The sequence below is a fragment of the Mycteria americana genome, chromosome 4, assembly GCF_035582795.1.
Source record: "Mycteria americana isolate JAX WOST 10 ecotype Jacksonville Zoo and Gardens chromosome 4, USCA_MyAme_1.0, whole genome shotgun sequence".
Taxonomy (NCBI): Eukaryota; Metazoa; Chordata; class Aves; order Ciconiiformes; family Ciconiidae; genus Mycteria; species Mycteria americana.
The window spans coordinates 75711594-75732042 of NC_134368.1; the positions used below are offsets into that span (position 1 = coordinate 75711594).

The 20449-nt window shown below is 38.0% G+C and overlaps 1 protein-coding gene across 12 annotated transcripts in view; it reads left to right on the forward strand.

The window, feature by feature from the left end:
* SLC10A7 (solute carrier family 10 member 7) overlaps positions 1–20449 on the forward strand; it is a 152414-nt gene that overhangs the window by 39967 nt on the left and 91998 nt on the right. For 8 of the 12 annotated variants that reach the window (XR_012775626.1, XR_012775625.1, XR_012775622.1 and 5 more), the window contains one exon: positions 12005–12043. The exons of 3 other annotated variants lie outside the window; for them this stretch is intronic. Coding sequence is in view for 2 of the 9 variants with exons in the window: in XM_075500970.1 (XP_075357085.1) it covers positions 12005–12043 (39 nt within the window). In the remaining 7 variants the exon portion in view is untranslated. Of the gene's footprint in view, positions 1–1351; positions 1371–12004; positions 12044–20449 lie in introns of those variants that run through there. One more of the 12 variants, XM_075500978.1, reaches the window with a different exon arrangement.

Sequence of the window (20449 nt, forward strand, 5' to 3'; positions counted from 1 at the left end):
TTTCTGATTGCTTCTAGTGTATATGGTTACTTTTTCTACTCTTCACACGTTTGTTTGCATATCCCAGTTCTGTTCCTTAGTTTTGTGTTCACATGTATTGCTACTCTGCATTGCTATTAAGAAGGTGTGTCTGTCTTGGCATTGGGACCTCCTGCTGTGCAGGAAAGTTGGCAGCTCTCACACTTTTGACCTGGCAGTCGTGAATGTACTTCTTACACAGTCTTGTCCACTTATGTATCATAGGGCATCTTACGTTACTGAAGTACTTTAAGGTGGAAAAGAATTTTGGATCTAGATTGCTTCTGCAAACTTAGTTTGGGCTGACAGGATGTTCTGGGCTTAAATGGCATGAGAGAGTACAATTTTGCTTCGACACCCTTTGCCTCATTGGGTGCCCACGATGAATAACCGCCATGGAATAGGTAGTACCAGTATCTGTGTTCTGCTGGAGCCTTTGTACTTAACACACAAAATTACTGATTTCTTTATCAAGTTCTCCTTGGAGTTCTTTGTGGGCAAATCAGAATGTGTTGGCCTTGTCTCTACAGTTTGTCAGTAAGGTGAGAAGATAGTTTTAACCACAAAATGCTGGAAAATAGACACATGTTATAAAATAAGTGTTTTCCAGTTGAAGGAGGTTTTTTTTCCAATAACTGGATTTTTATTTTTCTTTCATATTGTATATGCACCTAGTTCTTTAGTAACTGCTTTAGAAATATGGAAGTTCGGCTACAAACCATGTTGAGTTGGGAACTTTTCCATTCTTTTTTTTCTTCCCCCTGTGTATGCAACTTAGACTTTGTAGAAGTGTTTCCACTTTATTTCAGGAAAATCTGTATGTAAATATTTTGTTTCACGTCAGGTTAACCTGGGTCAGTTTTGCAAACATCATTTTGACCTTGTCTACGTTTTTCAGTGTAACTTAGGTGCTCCGTGCTTTCATTTCTCTGGATAAACTGATATCCCTGGCTGTACCTTCTCAGTTTAATAACAGTGCTGCATTGTGGACCAGCTGAAAAGCTTTGTGCAGAGACAAACAAAGAGAGAGGCCATCTTCCACTAGGCACCAGAGCAATTCAGCTGGAAGCAGCAAAATACCGAAATGAAATGGTTAAAAAAGAAAATTTCAATCATTGTATGAAAAGTGGTGATTCTAGAGGGGGCGAACTTAGGCTTAAAGCAAATGTTTAAATACTGGAATATCCAGCATTAGGGATATTCCAGTTTTCAGCCAACTCTGGATATAAATGGAAACTGTAGAAGCTCAGTGAATGCTGCCACAAAGAGCATGTTTAATGCAGATGGCAAGTTTGTGACCTTTTGCAGTAAAACAAGTTTGTGCATTTCTTAGGCTCGCACCCAGCACAGCTCTTGGTGAATCTCTGCTCTCCACAGAAGGTGAGTAGAATTCTGTACATGAAACCCATAGGTTTTAATGTTTTCTCTCTACCTTTTCTTCAGAGAAGTAGTGGTTATATAGTATTCTATCCCATTAGAGATAGAAGAATAAAGAGAATAAAGTAAATTACTTTAAGGAAGTAATAAAAATATCTTTAATTTAGTTGAGTCACTATGTATTTTTTTATATATGTTTATGTAATAAATATTTATATATGAGTGAAAATTCCAAAGAACAGTTTCAGCATTTTTGTAGTTCATGATGTACTCCTACTGCTGGCCAAGTAGTTGTGAAATCAAGTCCCTGGCCTAGACCTGATTGGCATTTGAGTATTAATCCTTGCACTTTAATGAAGACTAGCCCCCCTACCCCACTCCCTTTGGATTATAGGCTATAGCAGTCCTCTTGGAAAATGGGGACAAGTAACTGATTAGAATTTAAAGTTTTGGGCATGCTTCACAGGAAGTGTGGTAGTAAATACCAATGTTGTAGTTAATTTGTTTTCAGAGAAAAAAAGCTTGGAGCTTCAGTTGTTACTGATCCGCTGCTGAACTCCTTGGGCAAATTGGGGGATATGTAATATGTAAAGATGCACATTTATGCACTTTCTCACTCTATGTATGTGTAATTTCTAGTTATATGAATTGTTAATTTAGATGAGTATCTGAGCAGCATTTAAAAGAATGCAGTTGCATGCGTCAAGATTGTTCCTTTTTTACCTTGAGGCAGTGGTTATAGTGTTGGTCTCATAGTATGCTGCTTTTCTTTCCCTTCTCTTTCTACCTCTGACACAATATTACAGCATGCAGAGCTTTGACTGGGCTCATAAAAAGGGAATTTCCAGTATGATACAATACTGACTTACAGTAAAGCCTAACCTTTGGGCTAGGTTAAAAAAAAAAAAGTAACTGTACTTCTTTGAGGTATGGACAGACATTTGTTGATGAGATGAAAATCTCCATATCTTTTAACTGTGACCTGCGACACATTCTGACATGAACTCCAGAGATCAGGGTTCACAGATCTGTTCAGTGGGACACTTTACTTTTTATTTTACAAAGCTGGTACTTCAGCCAGCCTCCCCGTGCTGTGGCCTTCCTTGCACTAGTGTTTTATTTGCCACCTCCTGGCACTGCACTACTAACAGTGAAGCTGTTCCCAGTGGTAGTAGTGACAGGAACTTTAATAACAATGCCATTCTGAGCTGGTTTGGATGGCATAGCGGTTAAAATGTCTGGTTCTGCTACTAACTGCCCAGAAAGCAATATGACAGTGGGATATTTATAGAAAAATACTGGTGCAGGCGCAGCCTTACAGTTAATGCAAAGGGCACCTTTTAAAAAGTGGCCTTGTGCTTTCATTTCACTTCAGCAGGGAAGTAATACTCTTTGGAGTTGTGGGATGCATTGTTTAACTAGACCTCTAATGATGTTATGGATGATGTGTCTCCAGGAGAATCAGGGGACAAGACCTTTAAGTGTTTTTATCACAGCTTAAGATCTCAGAAAATGTGAACTTAAATAAAAGTATGTTTGGGAGGTTGTTATTGCTCTGTATCCTTCTGAGGATACCTTCTACAGTAATTTTTTTTTTTTTTAGAGAGAAAGTCACTTACAGTTATGAAGTGTTTGACCATAAGAGAAGATCAAGTTGGCTGAGTTACTTGTATACTGCTGTTCAGCTGAGCCTCCTTTATTAAATCATTGTTCAGCAGTCTATTTGTTCTGGTGTGAGAGCTAGTGTCTTCGCTGCTAAGGTAATAAGCCTTGAGTCACTAATAAATACATGATGTGCATAAGGTTTGTGGTAGTTTTCATACCAAAGCGTCAGTAAATTCTTTCCTTTTTGCCTTCTAATTGTGTAGCATGGTCTGTTTCGCAGGTCAAATGTATGGCTGCTAAGGCTTATACTTTACAGTATGTAGGTAGAAGAGGGAAGTTACCTTCTGTTTCTCCATGTCTAGGAAAATTATGGAAATGGGCTATCCATTTGGGGAAAAATACATACAAAAAGTTTGGCTATATGCCTTCCCGGGAACCCAGAGCTTTCTGGCATGGCAGAACTGTATGAAGTTCATGGAGGAGTAGATCAGATGCTAGAGCATGGAGTTTGCAGGTAGTTATGCACATATGTACTCAGTATGAGAAAGCATGTGTTGTTATAAGTCTGTCAGCTTTAAATCACTCCTTGCTTGAATGTTTACACTGGCACTGGGAAGTAATCTTAATATATGCATTTACAATTTTAAGTAGAGGAGAGAAGAAGAGAAACTGCCTCTCTTTATTCATGTTGGTATTCAAAAGTCCTCTGTAGATATTCAGGTTACTGCTCCATTGGGGTGTGTGACGTAAGAACCGACACTGGAAGGCACTGTGTCTTATGAGTGTGATTTTGTGTTTTGTACTGCAGCTGATGGGAGGCCAGGAAGGTTAAACTACAGCTCTTCAGGGTACCACTGGGCTTGGGGTATGGCTGGTCAAGGACTGTCTCATACAAGGACGAGGTGAGAGTATTGGTGGCTGTGTCTGCTGACAGCCCTTCTCATTGTCAAAAGGAAACAGACCATGGTTGTTAGAAGGAGGAAATCTCTCTTCACCTTGGCATCCTGAAGGGATAGATGTGAGGTTGCAAAAGGTGTGTGTTGCCTGCATTTGTGTTTCTGGATAGGGCCTTGATAAGCCTTTTCCCCTGGTAAGGCTTTTGAGCTTTGCACCAGTTTTGTATGCTACACAGCCACGTAAGGATCTGGTATGGGTGGATCTGTGGCATTTAGGATAAAGCAAAGAAACTATGGATGAAGCGACTCAGTGTTGTACAGCTGATAGCCTGGGCTAGTCATGCACTGTGCACTATGTCTCATGAAGCATCTCATCTCTTCTGTACTCGAGGAGACCAAGTCTTGGTTCTTTCAATGTGGAGATGGACATTCCTACTCATGACAGAGGTTATTCCCTCCTGGCTTCCTTCGTGTGATCTTTCTGATACTGATGACGAAGGCTTTTGTTTTCATTCTGCTCACTTATACAAGTAATTTGAAGTAAAATGATCCAGCCATACAGGACAGTGTGCTTTCCAACCTTTGCTTAACATGGATTTCCTGTTACTAATCTATATGTTAGTATTGGTGGAAATTTGCAGACTGATGCATAAACATTTCTGAGATCCGAATGCTTAATGTTTACCATTTGAATTGTTGACAAATGTTTACATTCTGGTTTTACTCTCTGGAAAAAACCTTTAAGGTATATACTCTCCTGGTTTTTAGTCTTCATCTCCTACTGCCTCTGAATGAGAAATACCATGCTGCCCCTCCAGAACTCCCTTGAGTCATGCCAGTTGCTCACAGTAGAGAGAAGTTACCATTTCTGACAAAAGGAAAGAAAGCGGGATAGTTTTCTTTCTCTGTCTCAGTATTGCTGAAACTATTGGTGAAACAGAGAAATCCTTCAATGGAGAGCACCAAATACACTAAATAAGTGTGTCTAAAAAGCCTGCCTTTTGACATCCTTTTGTTGGATGGTTTTGTATTTGTAAATATTATTACCAACAGGCAGTGATGGTTATGAGGAACTACAAGAATGGGGGAGTGAAAGACTGATTTTCAACAGAAAGAACTTGACTAGTAGGAGGCAATAACTCTCTGCCAGCAGAGCCCCCAGCTTGTTTCCATGCACTGCTTGTGGCAGAATGCTGAGCCTGGCTGAAGCAGCACAAACTTGTACTCAGGTGATGGCAACCTCTGCTAGCCCGGAAAAAATCTGTAGTGTGGGCAGCTTCAGATCCACAGCTCAACGAAGGGTTTTAGAGGACATAATTCTCTTCATCATTCCCCCGCTGAAATGCAAACAAATGGCACGTTGGTTATTCTGTTTTCATTTTCTGGTGCCTTTTCAGAGTAATTTCCATAAAACTGATGGTTATTGAACATTGTTGAAATAAAGAAGTATTTTCACATTGTCAGTACAGCTCTAGAGGCAGGTTGGGGATTAGGTGCTAACTTTTTCACAGTCAACAGATTGTGTTGGGCCACAGGGAACATGGCAGCGGATAAAAACATAATCTGTTCCATATCTTGGTGTGTTTTTCTGTTGGTGTTCTGGGGTTTCTTTGGTTGGTAGGTGTAGGGGTTTTGTGTGTGTGTTTTTTGGTGTTGTGTGGTTTTTTCTTTTTTCTTTTTAAGAGGGTAAGGTTATGTGTACAGTTCCACTCCACTAAAAAAATTAGAGTAATTCAGTATATTTTTAAGAGACTTTTTGAACATCAGTTCACATTTTTATAAGATTTCTTTGGACTCAAAATTTAGTTATCATCAAAGTCTGGGTTTTGGTTGGTTTTGTATTGTTTTGGTTTTGTTGGTTTTTTGGGTGTTTTTGTGTTGGTGGTTTTTGATGAAATACCATTGTTGAGGTGCCCTATCACATATACAACACATGGGGCCAAACTCATGCGTAAGATGCATACTGCAACTTCTGTTGAATTCAATATGGAGTGTATATACATCTCCAAGGGTCAAATCTAGGCCCTATTTGTTTCTCAGAGATGATGCTGGAGTATTAAAAAGGCATGTGCTTTGCCTTTGAGGGGGCAACTGTGCAGCCAGAGATTTTGTTGAGCAGTTAACACTACCTCTTATTTTTGTCATGCTGTAGCAGGATTTTTATATGCATTTTAACAGTTATTTAAGAGTCCCCATATGCTTAGAAAAGAATCTGAATATATGTGCCTTTTTTAAAGCTGCATCATAACTAGGTTATCCCATCAATACAGTAGAAAGACTGGGAGCTGCAGTTGGAACAATATGTAAAAATACAGCTTGTAAAAGATTTCCTTTATTAACTGTCATCATCCACAGAATATATGTTCAAATAAACGTTGTGTAATAACTAAATTTGAGATTAATAGGCCCCTTAAGAAACAGCGAAGTCATTCAGGATAGTCAGTGAAAAATAGCCTGTAAGACTGTAACATGCACATATTGTCCTGCTTACATGCTCTCTCTGGTGTCATTCCCATTTATCAATGTCGGCAGGCTCTGTTCTCATTAAAACACTCTTGCACAAAAGCAACTTAATTTTCTTAAGAGAAGAGGACACCTGATTCAATTTAGTGCTCAAAACCAGGAACTTGAATATATATGTTTTTTCCTGTCTGAACTCAGATGAATAGTTATGAACAGCAACACAGATTAAACCTTATTAGGTATATTTATATTCTGTTTGCAGTAACAGTGCTGTGGCAAATAGCTTTCTACAGAGCTGTAACATCTTATTAATGGAAACAGCAGTTAAGACATGAGCTGCGGTAACACACACATGAGATTTTATTTTTAAATAGCAGATTGAAGGAGTTGTTTAAAGGGACTCTGCCGACTCATTCAAGCTACTTCTGATGCCCTGCATTCTTCCTCCACCTTCTCGAACTACACTGATCTCTTTGGGTAGATAAAATTTACTTTTCTGTCCTGTTTGGTCAAACCATTTCCATCACTTTCTTCAGTCTTTTTTTTTCTTTTTTTTTTTTTTTTCCTTCTCCCTGCCAAATAGGAGATGTGGATCTATTAAATTTTGCATTAATAACATGGACACTGTAAAATGTTATACTAGCACATTGTATTCTCTGCCCTCTACTGCATAATCCTGCAGTAGTACTCCTAGAGTCCTTGTCTTTCTCCAGATCTTTTCTACTTTTCAGGGTTTTTCTCTCTTCTTCATTGTGCCATGCATATTGAATAGGATATTTAGTCTTATGCCTGATACTTGAGCTGTACATCCCACTAGTGCGTGTCTGAAAATGATAGGGTTTTAACCACAGGTAATTGCAGGCATACACAGAGCAGCTTTGTATGATGCCCAGGCCGCTTCCTTCTGAGACATTTTGAGGCTGTTTAGTTTCATTACTCTGCATATGTGGCCTTGGCCCTGAAACATCCTTTCCACAGAGCAGGGACAACTTGGGACCAGACAGGTCCTAATGTGCATAACGTGCTCTCTCAGCTGTGGGGTGCTTGGGGGACGCAGGTCCTGTGTAAGTGTAGGGTTAAGTACAGTTAGGAGGGTTACCTCCCTAAAGGCTGCCAAATAACACTCAAGAAACAAATGTTTTAGTGCTAAAAAAGATATACATATTGGTGAAAAAGCCTTTTACTTTTTTATATGGTCCACATATAGAGCTATGAGGCACTGCTGTTTCCCTGTGACTCTGCAGTAAAATAAATTGTAGTTCCAGTTGTTGTGCATAACAATTTCATTCGAAGCCTGCCAATAAGGATAAAAGTTGGGTTTTGACCCAGGTGTTCCAAATGTTGCCAGTGTATCTTTTCCTGTTCTTTAATGTAGTCCTGCTACATTATTATCAAAAGATATCTAGTCTAATAAATTCCAAGATAGTTTAGTTTGATACCAAAATAAAAGGAAATGGAACAGAGTTTAGAGTGTATTCTGTATTTAATGCTATCGAAACCTTAGCATGTTTATTTGATTTGCTGCCCAGGCACACGTACTTGAATGCTGTGTGTGCTTGCTGCTGCATTTGGGTACCCACCTGTGGGGAAGTGCTCAGCCCCTTGGTTGTGGCTTTGCCTTTTTCTTCTGTCTTTTACTAGCCTTTGTTCATATGAGGACTGTCTTGGATCTTGTCGCTGTCCCTGTAACAAATCTTAGCAGTGTTTTCCGTACATATAGTCCAGGATAAGGTGGGACATGAAGGGCTGAAGCTTTGCGCTAGGCTCAGGTATGGGAAGAGGAAAGTTGCTGCCAAGTACTGCCAGATAGGTTTCCTTCAGAAGTTGGCTGGTTACTTCTCACTTGAAAGTGCTTCAGGCCATCTGATCCTCCTTGGAAATGTAGACCAGTGAGAGAGAGTTCCCTCAAGCCCAGTGCCATACTCAGTTGACTGAAATTGTACCTGCTTAATGTTAAGTAAATTTGTTGTTTAGTGGAGCTAGTGGGTACTATTTTAAACTCAAGTGGAGACAGATGTACATCCTCTTCTGTACTAGCCCTGTTAAGAGTACTGGCAGTGACTTTCAGTCTTTATTGTCTCTGAGTTGATGTAAACTTGAATAATTGGTCTGGTGGTTACTACTGCTGCTTTTGAATATGGTCTGACCTTGCATTTCAATACATGGCTATGCATTTACCTTTTGAAAGGATCTTACCATTGATTTTATAGAGAACTCTCCCCTCAGATTAATGGTAAGTGCAATGAACAGCTTGCAAACACATGCAAATCTGAACTTGAAGTATTATAAGGCCATCTAAATGTTTTTATGTTTTATTGTTTCATTTAAGCTGACTGCAGATAGTCTGATATCTGTTGAAGCACAAAAGGAGCAAACACTAAAAAAAGTTACACAATAATAGTGACTAATAAATGTTTCAAATAGAAAATGAAGAGCCTAGCTGTATCGTGTGTCAGCACTAATGTTTATTTGTATCATCCCTCTGAGGATCTCAGAGTGCTTTTTAAGCAATGAATTAATTTTGACAATGCCCTGTGAGGTATGTAGGCAATATTATCCCTCTTGATAGAAGGGAGTTGGAAGCACAAAGTGTTTAAATTCTACAGGGTCATGCTACTAGGTACGTTTAATTACAAATTGGAGCAGTTGATTCAGTTTACTACCAGTTTGTTTAAGCTGAGCCAGAATCGCAAATACAAGCCCCAGGTTTGTGGGTATGAGAAAAAATTAATTCTATGTTTATTTTGCATGAGAAATGTTTGTAAAGAAAACTGCAAATAGAGTAATCAACATGTGTAAGTCCTCCCTCACTGAGGCAAATAATCTGAATGATTATAGCTTAATTTGTGGTCTTAAGGGATTTTTTTTTTGTTTTTATTCTTTTGCCTGTAATGAGTGTTTAATCATCTGCCATGGATGATTTCTGACACTTTGGAGAAAGGGAATTAAAAATTGCAAACTAGTGTACCCCTGGACCCGTCATGAATTATGACTTTTGCACATGACTGGCTGAATACCTGAAGCGTAAAATTTGCCCAAGATTGTCTTAGTACCTATTATATGCTTGAGAACATTAAAAAACCCAGAAATCTTCCTGGTGGGTCAGAAAGGAAGGAAGAAAACTTGTTTGTTGATGGCCAAAATATATACCACCAGAACCATCTAGTATCTCTCCTTACCACCTTTCCAGGTACAGAATTTCTCTTGGAAGTGGAATTGCAGCGTATTTTAAGTAAAAATTTTCATGTCTCTAGAGGATCCTCAAATCAGGACTGGTAGCCACTGACGTGGCTGAAACTAGATGCACAGTGTCATTCTAAGTGTATCGGTTCTTGCCCGCTACTGCTTTGTTCTTTGTGCATTGTTGAAATGACCAGGAAAACAGCTGAGGGCCATCTAGCACTGAAGTTGTTTCTCTTGCATCTAGACATGGTCTGGCAGGCTCACCTACCCTGTAAGCAGAGCCTGCCCTGAACTCAACTTCTGGTAGAACTGGATATTTTTGAGACAGGGAGGTAAGTTGAGCATGTTAGGGAGGGAAGGGCCACTTTTTATGCTCTCTATCCATTTTATGTGGACTTCACCAGCTTTCCTGAAGAGGATGAGTGGTGTGGTTCTTTGTAGCAGACAGAAATGTAGCTGTTGCTCTGCACACAAAATCTGCATGGGGAGGAGGGGACCATTAAGTTTCCTCCCAGCCTTCTGGTGTGGAAGTGGAGCCCAGATGCTTCTGTCTTTCAGATCTTAACAGTTGATTTACACTGTTTTATATAGCAAAGACTGTTTTGCAAGGAAGAGATCTTTAAGCGTGCTTAAAAATGGAAGTCTAGATCCTCCTTTGTGGATTCAGAGGCAGGATGTAATAAAAGGGACCTTTCTGCATCTTCATCAGATTGAATTGGTCAAATACATTCAGTCTGTGTAAAAGAATGGCACATATCCAACAGATACCAAAGAGACTTGATAAACCTGTTGGGTTTTTTAATATAATAATAATAGGAACCTTAAGAGGGATATACTAACAAAAGATACCTACAAAGCCACCTCCTGTATTGAAACTATCCCTTGCAGTAGGTTTGTGTGCATGGGTGTAATGTGTCTCTCTCTTGCCACATGAAAGTATCAGCTGCACAGCTTCAAATAAAAGTAGAAAATCCTGATTTAATTCACACTTGTTGAAGAATTGTTTTAAGTAGTACTCACTTTTGCTTTCAGCTGTGATGTCTGGCAAGAGAAGCTGTTTGGACTTGTGCCTCTTTTTTTATGTTCAAAAAAGGAATGCTGATGAGGAAGAGGTGTTAAAATATGTTACTGTAGTTTACAACTGTCAACTATAATGTTTTATTTAGCTGTATCTATTCAGATGCTCCCTCCGCAACATGGAGTGCCATATGCCATTGTCCCTGTTAGTAAGCAAGTCAGCAAAGGTTTCCCATTCTGCATTTGTTTTTGTATTTGGGCCGCTGAGGAGCTGCGGTCCAGTGCCATCTTTTATTGATAGGGCCAGCAGAGGAGGAATCTAATGAAATTATCAAAGCTTTGAATTAATTATGAACTTGAATAAGAAAGCTAAGCTCTCTAGAGCCAAGGATCTCATTACCCATTCATTTTCATTGCATCCTCTTATGGAGCAGAAGGCAGGTTCAGCTACAGCTCCTACCCTGATTTTGGACTTTATTCAAACTTGCTGAACTCGCTAGCATCCACTTGTTATTAATCTGTGGCTGGAAGTGTCCAGGGTGATTAATTTGGCTCTGCTCTAAATCTTCATGTAAATGGTAGATTTCCCTCCTCCCTTTCCTCTTACCTTTGCTGTGTGGCTTTTCATCATCAGACTGGCTGCCGTACAAGAGTTTCTGTTCTTTCTTGGTAATTGGGGAAAGCTATTCAAGACTCAAGTTCTAACTTTCTGGAATTTAATGAGTTAATGTTAAGAAATAATACTGCTACCTTGTATTTCCTGGATATTTAGGTAAGCACAAACACTTCTAAAGTCATTATCAAAATTGTTTATTTTCTTATTTTAAAAGACTATGGAGTAAAAAGTAATGATTAGACATTTTGGCCTCAGAAGTGTGAGGTTGTTGTGGGGTTTTTTTGTTGTTTTTTTTGTTGTTCCTATTTTAAATTTGTTGGTCCAACTACAGAAACTTCTGAATTTGTCAATACTTTATTATGACGAACAATTAAATTAGTTTGCTTGCCTGATTAACATTCCATTAAAAATTGTTAAAAGTCTATGAAAATGCAGTGTTTTAGTTAAACCAGATTATATTTATTTTAATTAATAGGTCAATATGTAAAAATGTTTCTGGCAAATTAGAGCAAAAGCAGTGAGACCAAGCTTCTGTGTAATATTCCTAGTTCTTGTGGATATTCCTCTTAAGTCTACCGGCAAGGATTTTCTTCTCTTCCTGCTTTTGTCTGTTTCAGCACATTATTTATGAATGCATAAACTAGAACCTATCAGTCTTCATAAGTTACAGGCCACTGGCAATTTTTTAAGCAGTGGGCTAACTGCCTAATGGTCTCTGTGTATGTGTGTATTTGGAGAATCTAATAGCTTGTTGGGCAGGGGAATAACATTTTGTTCTTGTACTATAGCTATTTTACCATTGGTGATATTTATCTTTTTCTCTCTTCAGGCAGCTGCTATATTTAATTCCGCTTTTGGAAGTTTTTTGGTAAGTAATGCAGTATTTATAGCAAGTGCTTTAATAGTCTTATTTTTAACAGTATTATTGGTGTGTTTGTATTTTTCACATTAGTGTTGGTGGACTTGTGCCATTTAGCTGGCAAAAATTTGAATCATCTTTCAATTTATGTCACCATGCCATTAAATACAGATATTACAATTTCTTTTCTTTTTGCTGAACTCTTGAGAAAAGTAGTGAATAAATTGTCTCTGCTTATGGTAAATTAATAATGTGAAAACACATCTTATTCTTCTCCTTAATGGGTTAACAGAATCTATTATTATGCAGATGTTTTGGACATGGGCATCAATATATTGATTTTTCTAATAAGGCCCATCAAATACTCATTATTTTCTATCAAGAGGCCATGGATTTTGAAAAGAAAACATGACCCAGCTGATCAGAGAGTAGATGCTAATTTACTCAGTGACATGTCATTTGTTTAGCATATTTCACTGTCAGTGAAGCCACTCAATGTCTCTGAGGAACACACTAAAATAGCTAGATATGGGAAAGCAATCAATCCAGCTGGAAATATAACCATTTCTGTAAAAAGCTAAAACAGTATTTGTGGGCCTGGTGGTCTACAAACATTCAGAAAGGACACTGTAAAGAACACTAAATAAATATATTTATGAAGAAAGGAAGAATGGATTTCTTTTACTGATATGTTGTTTAGAGAGACATTAATGAATATTAAATACAAATTACTTTATATGTAGGCAAGCTACTGTAACTGTTTTATTTATTTAGGCAGCTAATAATTGAATTTGTTCTTCTTTACTAAAATTTGTGCATGTTTAGAAGTGTGCGTTTGCGATTCCAATCTTGTGTCCCCATAAAGAGAACTATGATGTATAAAAAGAATGAACGACAAAAGAATTAAAATTAGGAAATTAAAATCAAAACTGCAAGTACAAAATAACTCACTTTATGCATATTTGTTTTATGAAAAGCTGGAGTTTGGGAACTTAACTATGTAAAGCTGTACTGCCAAGAGAGAAGGCTGCACGGCATTTTGAAGTTACGCATTGTGGTGCTGCTTTTTTGAGGGACCAGCTTAAAGTTAGGAGGGTGGATGTAAGTTTTGTGGGTATAGATGACCATTCGCATTTTAAAAATATAAATTTCCAAATACTTGTTCCTTTTGTTACCTATCATGTTCTCCAATGGGAAGAAGGTACTTTCTGCCTCAAACTGTGGAATCCCAGTATTAGAGCAACTTTTAAGTCTGTGTATGTGCATGGCATTTTCCCTTGTTGCTTGGCACGAGCTCCAGTTTCTCTGCTGTCCCTAGCTTTCAGTTCAGGAGGTTTCCTTGAATACCCCAAAGGCCTCAGTTCAGCTGTCATTAGGAGAATGTCTTTTGACTTCAAATAAGAATTTAGGCCCCAGAGCATCTGACTACAATGCCGGCTCCTAGTAAAGCAAGATAAACATATTTTAATTTCTAGAACCTGTTTGTAGCTCTTCGAAGAAATCTTAGTTAAAGAAGCTGAGCTAGTTTGTGTGTTCATGTGATACTCCTGATTTTGGTTTTGGTCTTAGTTCCAGGAACTGATCATTGGAAAGTTCCATTTACATGTAACTACCTCATTTCACTTTTTATTCACTTGATATTTTTTTTGAAATCTTGGAGCAGCATTGCAGTAAACATTCTTGTTAAAAAAATTCCCAGGAAAGACTTTTCAACAATATTAAAGATCAGCTAGAATCAAACCACCATACCAGCTGATTTTTTTCCAATTACTGATTTTTTAAAATAAAATTACAAAGAAAGTGGCCACTATTAAGTCACAAATATATACAAACACTTAGACACTTATTGTGGTACCCTAGTTTGAAATCATGATAATGTAGGGAATATATATGTATGACAGAAAATAAATCACAAATATGTTTACTGAAAGCTTTGCTCTTACAAACTTTTCCAGTTATGCAGTTGATAGGATGAACCTTATGACTGAAAATGCAATGGGGTGATAGTAGGCCAGGGACTGTAATAAGTAGCCAGAGTTCTTTCCAGTTTCACAGTTCTGTAGGTCTACATGGCCTTTAATTGAGTGGCTCCTGAATGTCACTAGCATGTTGGTCGCTTACTTTGTAAGTTTTCTTTGAAAAACTGGTGAAGCATTAAATATATATATATACACATACACATTTGTTTGCAGTCAAAACTGTTCTATAAAATATGAAAATAATTGGCCTGTTTCTGAGAAGATAATGGAAGGTCCTGGTGGTGTTTTTGGAAATCCGTCAGTTTATATTGGTGCCTAACTTCTGGGCTTGGCTATAGGTGGAGATCCTATTTCCTATATCTTTAATTCATGATGAATCTAAATCACATTTGCATTTTTCTTAATAGTGTCTGATGATGTGCTGTCTGTGGATAGGCTTAGATGTAGTTACATACCTTTGTGACCATAACCATATATATGTCCTGGAGATAATTTGGAAGGATCTGACCATTGGCAAGGCTGCAATTTCTCTTATGTTCCTTGTCTTACAATGTGTAGCACATGGACGGGTTGCTGCACTTGCATGTAGCCCTGACAAAGCCAGGAGGACAGTGTGTTGTCTGTTCTCAGACTGTGCCCTGTGGGCCAGTGCCTGTGTATGATAGTGTGAAGCAAGCTGCTTTAAAAGAGCTGAAAGATGTGCCATGCTTTTAACTCTTTTTTGCCTTCTTTTTTTATTTTTTATTTTTTTTTTTCCAAGACTAGGAAATGGTCCTTGAGAAGTTAAATTAAAATAAACTGTGGAACAAAATGTCTGCAGGAAAAGACTGAGCACAATGTTAGAATGGTACTGAGATGAGCTTATTCAGATGAAAAGGAACACATTGTGATACACAAAATGTAGAAATGCCAAATATGTCTTGATGAGCAGAAGTACTCTTAGATTAAGCATTTGGAGGTGTTTTCGCTGGTAAGGAGATTTACAAAAACTACCAACCAACTGCAAAGGAATTCCTTTAAACTCCACCAAAGCCCATATTCCTATAAATATGCAGGCAAAACAATGCATGGAATGATACTGTACTTATTTACACTTAGTTTAATAATGTCCCAGGTCTAATTAAAACACAGTGTTTTAAAGAACTAATTGTTACAGAAAAGTAGTTTTATGTAGCTAGATTAGTAATAACTAACGATAGATGAATTCAATTTACATAAATTTCAGCCAAGAGAATATTTAGAATCATACCACAGAGGATTGCTTTGAGTTGGGTAGTTAATATCATTATCTCCTCCCCTCGCTTAAACAGTTTGGTTTACAATAATTGTGGAACATAATAAGTGATTTCAGTTTTTCCTCTTAATGGGGTTTTAATAAAATCTGAGAGCATTTTACTAATACTGGGTGGTTGGTTATCAGCGAGGTTGCTACTGTAAAGCATGCAAATGCATGCTTAGATCTGCTGAGATAGAAAGCACTGAGATAGCTGCTTCCACCTGTAGGAGAGAATACTTTTGCACCTAAAGGCTAAAGAATTGTCTGGGATGTTAAGTATGGGTCTGCTGAGATTCTTAACGTTGTATGCATTACCATGCTTCCTGAGCATTTCTGTTCTGCTTCTAAAAGTTGTGCTGCAACAGAAAATAATGCTTGTTAACGTCCAAAGCGCAGAGCAGTAGGCAGGATACTGCAAAGCACGCTGTGCTGATAATTGTTCCAAGGTGTTTGCCTGGGTGGCTCAGCTCTTTGGCTTTAAGTTCACCAAGGCATAACCTGTCATTGAGGCTGTTCTTGTACTGAAGTGGGCACACATGCTTGGTTGAGAACTAAACTCAATTTGCAGTGACAATATAATGCCATGGGCATGGAAGAAGGAGAGGGCCTGAAGTCTAGAGGAGGATGTCCTCACAAAATGCTTTGCACTGCTAGATTAGAAACAGCCTTGTCTAATCTCTTTGTACCTCTCATTAATCTCCTTTCCGCTTGAGACGGTAGGCAACTTAAACGAAGAACTGTAACCAAAATCTGAAGGTCTGTGGTGACAGGAAATCAAGAGGAAAAGAAAGTATTCAGAGGACTCTGCTCTGGTGACCATTGCACTTCTGAAAAAACAGTGCAAAGGGCAGCTGAAAATGAAAGTGTTGATTGAGACTTCTTATGATGCTGTCTTGGATTAGCTTCGCTTCCTCTATTGAAACCTATGGGGTGAAATAAGGCATGTGTCCAGGCTATGTAAGTCAGTCTGAAGGAAGGAACCTATTCCAGGTGCCCATCATTTCATTAATCTCCTTTGTCCAAATTAGGTATGTATGGTTTTGTTGTTTTATCTGACTACCTTTCTGAGGGGACAGAGCTGGTTCATATTGTTCAAAAACTCAATTTTTGGAGCAGCCACTTGGCTAATCAAATCAAGGCTAGTGTTTTATTTATGTTGTCTTCCAAATGAAAGCTAAAGCTAGCAGGGAATATGAAAGTTAGCTTCTCACATATACACAAAGCCTAGTTGGTTAATGAAAATGTATGGAATTCTTATCTACTCTGCTTTAGCAGGCATAATGATTTACACAGCCTGACAGCACTAGTGCAGCAAGTAAATGCATTAGTCATAGTGTCCATTTTTCTTGCAAATTTGTGACACAGATTTAATTATGGGAATGACCAGCAACTTACAAATCTAATTTTGGTAGGCTGAGCCAACTTTTTTATTTTAATAACAATGGATTTTTTAGCAATGATTTCATTACTATTTAAAGAAATCCACCCGTATGGAAATAACCAATTGGCTGAATTTATTTACTTTATTTTACCTTAATGGATGTTGAATGGTTTAGGTTTATTGGGGATTTTTTTATTATCACTTTTTTATCTTAGTAATTTCTAGGATAAATATCCTTATCTGGCATAATTATTTCTAGCACAAACATTGTAAATATTTTTCTAAAATCAGGCAAATGTTTGTGTACCTCTTTGTTCCCTCTTAATTGTGTCTTTGCAGTATGAAAAGGGGCAGAACAGTCATCTGGGATTCCCTTTTTACTGTGCTAGCTGTTTAAAAGAAAATCTTGCCAGGAAGTCTGTTCACAACAGGTGCTGAATTCTGGATTCAGTCTTGTTTAATTTCAAAGCGGAGCTGCTTTATGGTGTGCCACCACACTCTTGGAAGTGGTCTCTTCTTCTGTGAAGCAGTACAGTGGTGCTGCTGGTCTGTGCTCCGAATTTGATTTGGGTAGTTCTCAAAATCCTGAGCAAGTTCTCCCTGTTAATCAGCCACTTGGGAAGCCACCTCAGCCTTGAAGGATGGGTTTTTGCATGAGTGGAAGGGAATGGCAGATCTTGGCAGCAGCGAGTCTTTGGACCAGATATTATGTACCTGGCAGGAAGAGTTTGGATTCCATGGAACTTAAATAATCTTGGGAGCCACTTATGTTGCCTTACTGTAACTTTCTCTTATTTTGTGGCTGGTGCTCGGTTCTCTCATTGTTATTTAACATCCTCATTTTGATTTCTGCTAGCTTGATCTGAAATCTCAATGTAAGTTTGGGCATCATCGGCTGTTTCCAGATCTGCCAAGTAACATTTTAAAATGTGTAGGCCTTCACTCTTACTGCATATTTGTGCTTCCAGTGTATAGCATGCTCAGTTTAATACCAAAGTTTGAGTTAGCTTGTACTATTTTGGTACAAGCAAGGCAGAGTAACAAAGCTCACTGTGACAGAGACTTGTTAGTGCAGGCTTAAGAAAAGAGCCCTTGATACAGATGATTATTTTGAGGGATGGCTAGGCATGTGCACCCATCCCATTATTCATTTTCTCTCCCTCTCTCCCTCCCTCTCTCCCCAAAAGCCAAACTGACAGAGTGGGTGTGAGTTAGAAACAGATACAGAATCTTTTACAAAATAAAAAGAAGTCTGTTTGTCTATGAGTAATGCTGAGCTCCTTTAAAATAAAAAAGGAATAAGTATAAAGGTATGATCATTAGAAGGTTAAAAAGAAGTAAAAGAGATCTTGCTGCCAAGGGACTGAGAGAAATCGGATAGGGTAATAGCTGGAAATCTGAGTATTGTAACACCTAGATGACGTGTGGTCTGTCTGATGACACAGTCAATTTGAAAAGACCAATAAAGCCAATAGGGGTTTACATGGCAGCCAGCGCAGACTGTCTGAGAACCAGTTAACAAATGACAGCCCTGCTGTTGCTTATCTTTGAAATGTTAGGGGAAGGAGGGTAGGTAACAGTAACCAAGAGGAAAGAAAATGTGTTATTAAGTTCTCCGAAAAGAGTATCCTCTGGAAGGCCAATGATTAGTCCCTGTATTTTTTCTTCAATGACTAAGAGGAAAATGCATTGAAATCTACACAATAACAAAAAAATGAAACTATTAGCTGTCAAATGTTTACAAATATGTGGGCTGTAGCTGGTCTCAGTGCTTTCTTAATTTTCCCATTAGCTTTTGCTACTGAGCATTTAATTCATCTCCCTCAGTCTTATGGGACTCAAGCAGCCAGTTCTTCCAAAAAAAGTTTATTTAAAGGTAGCAATAAGTAGGCCATTAAATGTATCTCTTCGTATTCTCTTTACAGCCCCAAAATAAATAACTACTGTCTTTTTAAAGATAAATATATTTGGATATTCTGCTTTTTCCCCTTCCTCATATGACACCTAACAGTAGGTAGGATTTTTTTCTTGCACCTACTTTTTTGGTCAGCAACTCCATCTAGTGCTCTTGCTTGGTGTGGTACTTGGTGACTGCTTTTGAGACAGTATGTTGAATCCCCCCCTCTCATCGTTACTGTTTTTATGGATTAATAGGTTCTCGGGGAAAGAAATAGCTGAGGATATACGTGCAGTAGCATTTCTTGAGTTAGCAAAACAAACAGCAAAAGTGAAAGTTGCTGGAGAAAATTCAGAGGCAGAATTCAGGGTGTTTGTTGCAAATTGGAAAGATAGCGTGAGAGTTCAAGCAGCTTTATTCTTCCAGTCCAGTTGTCATTTATTAATTGCAAAGTAGAAGGGAGTGAAGTTTCAGGAGCTAAAACTGGGCATTCAGAGTACCTTAAATTTTATGATCTGGCATATTTCTTCTGATCACATAGTGTGTGGAAACTGGAAATGAAAGTGCCCTCAGACTGACTATGGTACAGTCATCTCTCTTGTTAATGGAAATTGAATACTGGAAATTTAGAAAAAGCTTGATTCCATTTTAAATGAATGCTAATGAATAACAGAGTCAAAAGAGTATGTATCTTTGGTAACTATCATTTGGAGAACATCTAGAGGAGAAAATGTATGTGTTTAATATTATATAATCAGGCAATTTGTTGGATTAGTATGTAAATCACATCTGTGCTGATACACAGTTTTAGCATAAAATCAGTTTGTTGTCTAAGATTACTTTTGTCATAATTTGTAAAATTCATCATTGCCCTCTCTACTGTGAAAATATAGCATTTTTGTCAAAAGAATATACTTGTTTTGGGCTATTTTTTCTGGTTCTGCTTACTTTTTGTTAATGGTCAGGACTTGAAAAAAACAGTTGCACTAGGGCGGAACTTGCGTGCAGATCATAATATTGAAAAAAAGGTCATGGTACTAGTTTGTGATGATTTCTTGTCTTCTGTTTTGCAACCGTTTTCCTGTCTTTTTACTCCAAGACAAAGAAAGTAAAACTAATAGGAAGAAATATCACTAGTTCTGTTAGATGTCCGACTTCTAGTTAAGTCATTAAAGTTTGTATCATGGGACAATGTCATATCACTTATTTGAAATCAGTTTTAAAAAATGGTTGCATTGAAAAGCTGCTCTGTTTGCATGCTGTGTTTAAAAAGGTGAAAATTTACACTGCAAAACTTTGAACAATCTGTTTGTGAAACAAGAGATTTAAAATTCTTGCAAATAATTAGTTGTGTCTGTGGGAACCAAATGTTTGAATTTTATTCATTCTTTATGTTAGATAGGTTGGTGCATGAAGGAGAAATTGAGAAGGGAGGCAGTATGAAAGACAATTTGTTTTTTATTTTGCCCTCTCTGTAGTATCTTTTAATACTGGAAGAAGCAAAACTGTGTTCCTCTAGGGCTGTGGTTGTACACAAATCTGTAGTCATTTGGCCTGATTTAAGGGCAAATGTTCCCTGCAGAAAGATTTGGAAATGCACAAAATATGTAATTTTCTCCCTCCCTTTTAAAAAATTAATCAAAAGGAAATGAAAATGTTTTTAGAATCTGCTGTTAATGTTCTCCCCCAAAGTTTTAGCTTCTGATTGAAATGGAGCAATGATCTTTCCTCTGTCCTGCAGCTTTTAAGTCACCTGCCTGAGAAAAGTGGGTGTTGGGGTGAGGGGGAGTGTAGAGAAATCATCCCTTCATTTGGAACAGGGGTATTTAAACCCTTCTGTCTTCTGCTTCATTATCACTTTGAACTAGTGCTGCTTCAAGGA